Consider the following 9744-nt stretch of genomic DNA (forward strand, 5'->3'; position numbering starts at 1 on the left):
ACGACAGCCTTGGCGATGGATGGTTCCCATTTAGTACGGAATCATGGCCTCGTAATCGGCAGTGCGGCGGGCCAGCACCTCCACATTCTTCGGGCGAACAATGCCGCCGTTGCGGGAGCTCTTCTTCGGGGGAGGGAGCGGCTTGCCAGCCTTCTTCGCTGCCTGGAAGGCCACAAAGTCCTTCTGCTTCTGCTTGAAGGCCTCCTGGCAGCGCGACTTGCGCACGTGCTCAAAGCGCACGCAGATGCGCTTGCGAATCGTGCGGTTTCGGACTGGCTTGTTGACAATCACGCCAACGCCACGAGGGGTGACGTTCCAGACAATGCCCGTGCGGCCGTGGTAGTACTTATGCGGCATCCCGGCCCGCACGGCGGAGTCCGCCACGACGTCGACGTAGTCGCCGACCTTGAAGTTCGTCAGCAGGGTGCTCACGGACGGCACCCCGTGCTTGCGGAACTTCTTCGCGAAGAGGTGGCGGGTGCCACACTTGTAACCGTAGGAATGCACCATCTGCGGCTATACTTTTACACAACGCAGGAACAAAAAAAAAAATACAAGCAGGAACCACACACAAATATTTAAAAAAATGATGACCGCAGACATGTGTGCCAGACAGTGGACAATCATCACAGACGTCATAAAAGAATATAAGTTTCGGACCACACTTAAGGGCAGAAAAAAGACATATAAAATATTGTCTTTTTTTTTTACTGTAGGTGAGAGAGGAGATTTGACTGATGTGTCCCTTTGTCCATAGCCGGCACTAGGCAATGTCGGGATAGAAGAATAGTTTGCTTATCTGTGTGCCTTCGTCGGAGTCACCCACCACTGAACTCCCTCCCATAATGCTTGTAAAACAGAGATGGTCCAAGCACATCGCAATAGCAAGGTAAGCACTGGCCACCTCTGCTTGCGACTCCCACTCGCTAACATCCGCCAACAAAAGTGTAGACTTTGCGCAACAATTCTCAGACCACGTTGCATCACAGACACCAATTAAAGGCGGGGTAGGAACAAGGCGGCTGTACAATGGATTTGACAGAGCCGATCGCAACGCCGAGGCACCAACGCCATTACCGTGTGCTACGCTGCTGTCTGCGTCTCTCTCCACAGCATCAAAGCGTCCTTGGGAAAGGGACAGATGTTCCAGAGCCGCCTCCGCTGTGAGGCCTCCAGACCTCTGAAGGACGTCTCCCATGTAGGCAAAAATCGCACTCCGTAGTGCTATCAATAGCCGCATCTTAAAGTCTCGCAAAGAGAAATCGTCCTCCATGGATACTTCATGGAGTTGTTTCTCCAGGTATTGCACTGCACAGGCTTCTGCCACCCCGCCAGCGGGCATCACAACATTTTGAGGGGCTGGAAAACAAAGGATGTTTACCAAGTGATGCAGTTGACGAGTAAAAAGACGTTGCATGAGGACATGATCAGCGGCACAGCGACCACCAAAGACGATACTAACCATCCTGTGTTTGGTTCCCTGCGGCCTCCCACCTCTCTCCATGTTCAGTGGATTGAACGCCATCAATACCGATTGAAGCTCCACACCGCTACGACGTTTTATTGAATGATAATCAAAAAGAGCCTTTACACGCAACCTACCCTCAACAGGGCCATTTCGAAGCTTACCTAGAGTCCTCGGCAAGACTCGAAAAGCCAGTGCTAGTTGTGTCATTACTTTTTTGCCAACAACAGCCAATACCAAAACGGTTCGAGTAGGATTCCCCCATGATTCCATGCAGCGCAACGTCGCCTCACCAAGGTGGCTCTGAACAGCAATCACCACGAGTCCCTTCTCTACACTCTTCACCATCAGTGCAAGTCGGTAAAGATCTGAATCAATTTCCTCTGTGGCTGAATCAGGAAATTGGGAAAACAGCAACAACAGATCAATGTGACAAACCTCATTTTCCACCAGTGACTCCAAGGCGTGTGGGGGGGAACACACGCATGTTCCTGACAAAACATCTGAGCTCCGTTTCAAGCGTACTGTTGTGACAAAAGCAATCCCGGGAAGGACGTGGCCCTCACTGCAACCTGTGGTTAGCCCGTCGTTTTCTTCGATCGAAACCTTGCACAAAAGCTGTTCTACAAATGCGTGAAGTGGGGTTATTCCGCATAGCGTTTTGTCAGCCGCCATTTCCGCCACAAACTCCAGCAGAGATGAGCGAATATAGAGAAAACAATCTACCGCAAGCTTTCCAGCCCTATAGCCCCACGAGAGTGAATCATATGCAAACGTCCTTCGAAGATACTCGTGTAAAACTCGGGGAGAAAGAGTCACTAGCGTCTTTGCATCATCGTTTATTCCTTCATCTGTCGCAACCGTAGAGGAGGCGACCTCTGTCAATATGTCAGCGGGGTCCAGCGCATACCTCTTTAGACGTAACTCCTGAAGAAAGTTATTCATAAGATGCCAACAGCATCTAGTGTCAGAATTTTTGCTGGTTGTTTCGTGAGAAATTAAAGGCAGACCTGTTCTCCAGTCCACATTGGCAAGCCCACTGATATTTTCCCTGCCAATCTCCTTAGAGATCACAGCCCCCTTTGCCAGAGCATGATACGCATGCAAGACCACGTAACTAATAAAATTAACACGACACGCAGCACCAACAGTTGCTTCATGTATTTCAATACTTTTACGTAACACATTACAAAGAAGCTCCATCCCATCATTGAAGGTACAAGTGAGATGCTCAAGAAGCTGGTGGGCATCAAATGCAATCGCAAAACAGTCGTTCTCATCGGACAACTTCACAAACTTTCCAACTGTGTGGCCAGGGTGAATAGCATAAGATACAACCAGACACAAAAGTTTGTGCGCCGCGTTCTCCATGATTTTTTTTTTGGCTTTTTGCAACGCCTAAGACATCTGATCGTTTTTTTTTTTTGCAGCGTGGCGTCAAGGTAGAGCATACCAATGAATGCAAAAAAAAACAAAAAAAAACGGAGCATGCGATAAAAAGTTTGCCAGAGCAGTGAAGGCACCAAGATTAACCCAGCTTAACAGTTTAATGCCAGCTTACACCATATCCTTAAAAGGCATTCCAAGCGAAGAAATGCCGTAGTGCACCAGATCCAACATAACCTGCGTGGGCACCCACGCACGTGCTGTCAAATTACTTTTAGGGAAAAACATAGGCCCATCTTCTTCAGTGGTGGGTGGGAGAACTGTCTCCGTAGGCACAGGGCTAGAAAGACTTGTGCGATCCGCGCCGACCGAAAGCAACGACTCTCGAGTCTCCCAAAGGCTAAGAACCTCCGCCGTAGTCAATGCAGTGCAAATGTCAAAAACTGAGATTCCATCAGGGTGTTTGGAAGAGTCCTCAGTCGCAGCTAGAGGCTTCGAACGCTCCGTCGTCACACGATCAAGTGCAACACCATGAGCACTTGGCAAAGGGAGATTCCATGGTTGTAGCCAAATAGACAATTCGTGGATATCACTCAATTTTGCAGTCTCATGATAACTATCTTTGGTTCCACCTCTTCCACGTCCAAATTTGTTCGGTGGTAATGACGGCGAGGACATGTCCGTTTCCCACGTGGAAAGCAAGGAAGGAGATGTCCCCATTCGTCTTCGAGATGAGCTTTTACTATCCACCTCCCGTTGCCTAGTAGATTCAACCCTTCCACGCTTCGTGCCCCGTTTTGTCTCTGCAGAATTATTCTGTTGCTGTGTCTTGGAGGCTGCCGTTACAGCAGACATACCCACATGCTCCAAATATTGCGCACCGAGAACACTGGTCTGTGATGCAATAAAATTCGCTATCTCCTTTACAAAGTCCGCCACCCTAATGCCTTTTACCCCTTGTTCATCATGTGATTCATTCTCAATGAGTCCATCAGTTTTTTCTAATGCGTAAACGGCATCTTCCAAGTCCGCAATTCCCACCAGCGAAGCTCGACAAAATTCTGAAAACTGAGCATTAAATCGTCGCTGAGACTCTGTTCCCTTCACGACTGTTTTCGCTGATTGTACAACAGTTTGAAGTAAGGCATTGATCGAGGCTAATTTGTGGCTCGTCGACTCCTGAATGGCTCGTATGACGCGACTGTTCGTGAACTCTGAACCCTCACTCTTATTCTCACCATCATTAATGCGCCCCCCATTAGCACATTGGACAATCATTTTATACCTTTGATGCTGAGCAACCAAGATCCAGTAACTTCTAGCAGAAGAAAGAAGACGCAAGTAGGGCGTTGAGGGCGAGTTGGCAAAATACAAAACAAAATGTAAAAAAACTGTGCTCGTGCAGCCTTACAGTATATCCCTCGTAGGTAACAAAATCTTGACCGGTGAATAATACCAACAGGATAGCTCAACAAAAAGCGTCACCATATATACTGTGCGCAATCAAGTTATGTTTTTTTTTAAAAAAATTATTTCCGCTATAAGCATCAACATTCACTGCGCATGTCAAATCCCTTTATAAAGTTCCCGCTAGCTTTACAAATGATTAAAGAAAAAAAAAGAAACAATGATCGCGCACAGTGATCCGCCTGTGTTTATACTCCTATCACACTATGCATCTGATGTCTCACTTCTTGTTGAGCGTTTACATCCAAACGGTAGTAGACCCATTGCTTTGCAATGCAGTAACACAACCAAACTCCTTCTGCAATCCACAAAACAAGCACAATCGTTACGGGTACAACAAAAAGTTTGTGTTTTGTTTCAGATATATCTATTGCAAAATCCACTCCACACGCAGCGTAGTTTGTCTGACCAACAACAATAAAAATAGTAAAGGCGAGAGCTACAATCAAACCACAAAGACTCGTCAAATGCTTCGTCGTGCTACCTGTCGAACATGCCGAGTAAACCGGCCAATACCAAAGAATAAAACTTAAAGGCGCTCCTATAAGATATACAACTGCTAAAACAATATTTTGAGCAAGCTTAAATTTTTTTTCAGCGCCCTTTTTATACGGTGCAGATACCACAGCAATAGCAACAATCGTATTTAGTAGTAACATAACACAGGTAGCAATCCAGTTAATATAATTCAGCCTGACAAAATTCCTTCTTGCTTCAGGAACTCGCTCAATGTCATGGTGTACAATTGGTTTAATGCATAAAAATTTTGGGGGAAAGTTAGGAGTAAGACCGGCAGATGCAGTCTCCCGCTCATGGATTATTACCCTTTCTTCAAGCGCCTTCAAACGATTCTCCTCAGCCATGGCTCTTCTCCATCTCTCTTGGAGTAATACACGCTCTTTCTCCTCAAATGACATCCCAGACGTATTCGTTTTATTAAGTCCAAGAACTTCCTTTGCAATCTGTACTGTAGTGCTCTCCTCCTTTTTTTCCTTCCGATGCTCTGTAGAAACACCTAACGTTGAAGTTTCCTGGGGATCAGAAAAGACAGAACGTGATGGTAAATCTGATGGAAAAACAGAGGAGTGAGAAAGAGCATGAGCCGTCAACGTAGCACCTGTATGAGGGTATTGCTGTTCATAAGGTTTCGTTTCATCTTCATTATTATGAGGCTGACCCCCTACCTCCATCGAACGATGCCGTCTTTCCGATAACGATGATTCGTTTAATCGCTCGGTATTGTGTTGAGTTGTGCCACCAAAATTATACGTATTTTTGAGATCATTAACCTCTTTTCCAAAATTATACATGGCCACTAAATATATTTTTCTCCTTTTATTAATTTTCTTCTGGCTAAAAAATAAAACGTCAAAAACAACAGAAAAACGGACCCAACACAATCACAAGGTCCAGTTAAGTTCTATATGAATCAAAGCAAACATCTAGCGGTTATCAAAACAAAATGGTTTTTTTAATTTATTATTGGTAGGCTTTTTCCCTCTGAGAGACAGATCATACATCATTTTTATATTTTTTTTTGTTTGCGACTAAAAAGAAGCAAAACGTGCAGAAAGAAAAAGATACTCCAACAACAAAAAAAAAACATGGCAATAGGCAACGACGACAACAAAAAAAAATGGAGAGAAAAATAATAATAATAGTAGTAGTAAAGATCAAAAAGGCGTCACATAGAATAGTGGATCAATCACCTTCCCACTTCATGCGCTCTTCAAAATGTTTTTTCAGAAATAACATGGAACACCTTCTCTTTTTTTTTCCACCATTAATCAATTTCTTCTTCATCTCATTTTTTTTTTCCTCCACCTAGCCTACAAAGACCACCACTCAAGTTTTTTTTTAAGTTCCTTCTTGTATTCAATCCGCATATCCTGCTCCGTAATCATAAAACACTGCCCCTTTTCAGGCTCTCTGATTTTCCTCTTTTCATTCTTGCTATCTCGTAAGAAAAAAAAAACAAATAAATAGAAAAACAAAAACGAAGGGCACCCCAATAAATAAGGGAGTACATGAACAACGATCCTGTGCTCTTCAATGCCCAGTGCCCCAAAAAATCCACAATCATCTCTCAACCTGATTTGAAAAGAAGAATTGCGACCTGGCCAAAGTAAAAGTACAAGAAACTGTGAGTTTCATGAGTAACGTAACTGCCAAAGTTTCGACCCACAATGCAGTGCCATGTCGGTTGATATTTCTTATCAAATTCCTTTTTGATATAGGCGGCAACATCCTTTTCAATATTAAATTTCTCCATGGCTTGGAGAGCAACTTCAATGGCATCCGCCTGCATGTCCTCAGGCATGTCAGCGTTCTTAATGACGGCCTTCCGATCGGCAGACATGACTCCCTGTAATTTTTTTTTTTACTTGTAGCTTGCACAACACTGTGGGCTAACAAAAAGGCAAAATAAAAATAAAAATAAATAATGCCCAGGAAATACGCAGCAAAAACACGGACAACACATAAAAAGGCAAAAAAAAAACTCAGTACCCTAGTTTATTATGATTTCATAAAATTGGACATTCTAGTCATTGGGCAAGTAAAATAAATACATCAAGTAAACCCAAAATACTACAAGATTTCAAAGCTAAACATTCAGACCTTCCAGCGCACTACGACCGAGATCGCAAACAATTTATAGGTCACCAAAAAAGCAACGCTCAATCCACAGATCCGCTAATCTCAATTAACTTATCCCATCTTCTGCCTTTTTTTCGTTTGCTTGGTTTTGGCTTAGACATAGCGGCAAAACATTTTACTGTAAAATAGGCAAATATTAGGATGTAATAGTAACAATCAAACACTGTTGCTCCCATCTTCTTCTGTTTTCCCCTTTTCTACTAGCTGGTGAGGGCACATCAATGTGCAGGTTCTATTTCCTTTTTCTTTGGTGTTGTACTCTTTTTCATTTTATTCTTCTCCATTTCATTTTTCTTCCGCAACTCCTGTTGGGCCAAAGAATTATCCACCTGTGCACACGAAGGAACAAAATCATTTGGGACCTTAAGAATCTTTTTGGGTTGAATAACTTCACTGCGGGGAGTACGCTGCATTTTTTTCTTCAAGGCCTCTTGTTCTTCTTTCAATTTTTCAATCTCCTTTCTTTTATTCTGCTCCGGTGGTGTAAACACAACCGGCTCTCCTTCTCCAAAGAACAAACTATGATAATAACCAGGTACAGATTTTCTTTGTGTAGATGCCGGATAACGTTCTCTACTGAAAGGCATTGGCAATGGTACAGAGGGATCGATTACAATTCGGCCATTTTCGCTGTAGTCAACACGTTCCTTTCCTTCACGCTGAGAGATTGCAACAGCATCCACCTTCATCACCGCCTCCCTTCTGGTACGGGCATTTTCAGATGTCATTTCCTTCCACTCACGTTCAAGATAGTGGGGGATGGACGAAAAAACAGAACTCTCTTCAACCTCAACATCTTTCAAAATAACTTCAATATCAATATCCATGGTAAGAATGTCATTCTTACTTAACGACTCAACAGCACGAATTATGAATGCACCAGAATCTGTAATTCGATCAATTTCCTTCCTCAACTCAACATTTCCGGTGGTTTCCTGAGACATAGAGGTACTATGCCTTTCTTGAGATGCTGGCAGCCTAGAAATCCGTAAAGCAGAGCCAATTTTAAGGCCCGTTACCTCTGGTGAAATAGATGCACTCATTCAAAAAGGTGTGATGCAGTTGTAGATATACTTTTCTTTGGTCTTCGATACACTTTCAACAAAATATTGAGATGTGTAATTATATGAGACAAACACAAACAAGAAAAACAATTCAACATCAATAAAGTAACAACAAAAAGGCGTTGTCCAGTACAATCCGCAGATATTAGTAAAGAGGGATAACACCCGATAATAATAATAATAATAATATGGTACTTCCTGCGGCGAAATTCATTTTTCTTTATTCAAGATTTTAATTTCCATTAGATCGCATAAGCACCATCGAATCCTGCCCACTAGCACAAAAGAAAAACAAAGGAATTCTAAAAAACTAAGGTGAGAAGTCTCTCCCAACATAGTAGCCGATTCTAGCTTCTCGTTCTTCTACCACGGCGGCGGTGCGGCAAGCATATCAAGTTCAACAGCGGTGCCCTCCCGACTGAGCAGGCCGCCCTGCAAAATGAAATACGCAGTTTCACAAACAAACGAAGCAACGTCAATTCTTCCCTCGTTCATGCACCTTCCTTCGCAGCCCCCGCCCCTTCTCGAAGAGGAGGTGGCGCCGCGCCTCGAAACAGCACCCCGGCAGCTTCGGAGATGTTCGCGGCTCACGATGGCGCCGCGGCCCTGGCGTGAAACTTCCTTTGTCGACTTTGGCGCGCGCGCGTTGGAGGGATGCCGGGGTCATGTTTTTGGGCGTGTTTTTGCATCTGCAAGAGATACTCTGTATGCGTTTCCGCTTTACTCCTGTGTTGTGGGTGTGTGGGCTGGCGTTTGGGCGGCGTGTTCCGGCTTTTCCTCTCTACCTGCTGCCGGGGCGTTTTGAGGCTCTTTCCCCGATATCATTCTTTCATTGAAACTACTTGTAAACCTACAACAGTTGGGAGGAGGGATTTTGAAGGCATTTTTTTTTTACGTAGTTCGAGTTCCTTGTGCAGTTGGACTCATAATTTTTTTCTGTCCTTTGTTTTTTTATTTTAATAGGGCATATGCCTTTTTTTTTATGTAACACCGTCGCCCTCTGTAAATACCTATACTTTTTTATAATATAGTGAAACTCAAAATATGGGTTGTTTTCATTATATTTTTCTAATTTTGTTATATACATGTGTATGACATAATTAGCGTCATAAAAAATGCCTCAATTTGGTTTTTGATATTCATTGAGGTCTATATATATGTATATAATTTTGAAATTGCTGCTGTAACAGATATTTGTGAGGTGCTAAGCAGCTCATGTTTTGTTTTGTTCCTTTTGTTGTTGTTTAATAGCCTTATTATTTTCTGTGCACAGCCATGTCTGATGATGAGGGGAGCTTTGCCCACCAGGGAGGGGCCCAGACCGGATCCTTGACTTATCCAATGCAGGCTGGCGCTCTCAAGAAGGGAGGTTACCTTTGTATTAATGGCCGTCCATGCAAGGTGATTGACCTTTCTGTGTCGAAGACGGGTAAGCATGGTCATGCCAAGGTTAGCATTGTTGCCACAGACATTTTTACTGGTAACAAGATGGAGGACCAGGCTCCGAGTACCCATAATGTGGAGATTCCCTTTGTGAAGACGAACACCTACAGTGTGTTGGATATTGAAGAGGATCGCGAGGATCCTAGCAAGCCTGCTCATCTTTCTCTGATGGACGATGAGGGGGAAACACGCGACAACCTGGATATGCCTCCGAACGCGGAATTGGCCGCGCAGATAAAGGACAGTTTGAAGCAGGAAAAG

The 9744-nt window shown here is 43.9% G+C and overlaps 6 protein-coding genes across 6 annotated transcripts, besides 4 other annotated features; 1 reads left to right on the top strand and 5 right to left on the bottom strand.

Annotated features, from left to right (window-relative positions):
- Nucleotides 1-30: 30 nt before the first annotated feature.
- Nucleotides 31-510, bottom strand: TraAM80_01791 (large subunit ribosomal protein L21e; the record flags this gene model as incomplete). The annotated part of the gene is made up of 1 exon (XM_029378819.1): nt 31-510. One exon carries the CDS (start codon nt 508-510, stop codon nt 31-33), a length of 480 nt encoding a protein of 159 aa, XP_029241326.1.
- Nucleotides 511-763: 253 nt separating this feature from the next.
- On the bottom strand, nt 764-2836 carry TraAM80_01792 (putative ribose-phosphate pyrophosphokinase; the record flags this gene model as incomplete). Its single annotated transcript, XM_029378820.1, has 1 exon — nt 764-2836. One exon carries the CDS (start codon nt 2834-2836, stop codon nt 764-766), a length of 2073 nt encoding a protein of 690 aa, XP_029241327.1.
- A 92-nt stretch (nt 2837-2928) lies between these two features.
- Nucleotides 2929-2947: a microsatellite.
- Nucleotides 2948-3022: 75 nt separating this feature from the next.
- Nucleotides 3023-4129, bottom strand: TraAM80_01793 (uncharacterized protein; the record flags this gene model as incomplete). Its single annotated transcript, XM_029378821.1, has 1 exon — nt 3023-4129. The coding sequence occupies one exon, from the start codon at nt 4127-4129 to the stop codon at nt 3023-3025; it is 1107 nt and encodes a 368-aa protein (XP_029241328.1).
- Nucleotides 4130-4506: 377 nt separating this feature from the next.
- On the bottom strand, nt 4507-5628 carry TraAM80_01794 (secretory carrier membrane protein 3; the record flags this gene model as incomplete). Its single annotated transcript, XM_029378822.1, has 1 exon — nt 4507-5628. One exon carries the CDS (start codon nt 5626-5628, stop codon nt 4507-4509), a length of 1122 nt encoding a protein of 373 aa, XP_029241329.1.
- Nucleotides 5629-6280: 652 nt separating this feature from the next.
- Nucleotides 6281-6315: a sequence feature (A-rich).
- Nucleotides 6316-7194: 879 nt separating this feature from the next.
- Nucleotides 7195-8019, bottom strand: TraAM80_01795 (putative mucin-associated surface protein (MASP); the record flags this gene model as incomplete). The annotated part of the gene is made up of 1 exon (XM_029378823.1): nt 7195-8019. One exon carries the CDS (start codon nt 8017-8019, stop codon nt 7195-7197), a length of 825 nt encoding a protein of 274 aa, XP_029241330.1.
- Nucleotides 8020-8208: 189 nt separating this feature from the next.
- Nucleotides 8209-8229: a microsatellite.
- Nucleotides 8230-9256: 1027 nt separating this feature from the next.
- Nucleotides 9257-9286: a microsatellite.
- A 29-nt stretch (nt 9287-9315) lies between these two features.
- On the top strand, nt 9316-9744 carry TraAM80_01796 (eukaryotic initiation factor 5a; the record flags this gene model as incomplete). Its single annotated transcript, XM_029378824.1, has 1 exon — nt 9316-9744. A coding segment is annotated over one exon (429 nt), but the record flags the coding sequence as incomplete, so codon positions are not given.

This window comes from Trypanosoma rangeli, assembly GCF_003719475.1.
Source record: "Trypanosoma rangeli strain AM80 chromosome Unknown Tra_15.4_contig_00037, whole genome shotgun sequence".
NCBI classification, from domain to species: domain Eukaryota; phylum Euglenozoa; class Kinetoplastea; order Trypanosomatida; family Trypanosomatidae; genus Trypanosoma; species Trypanosoma rangeli.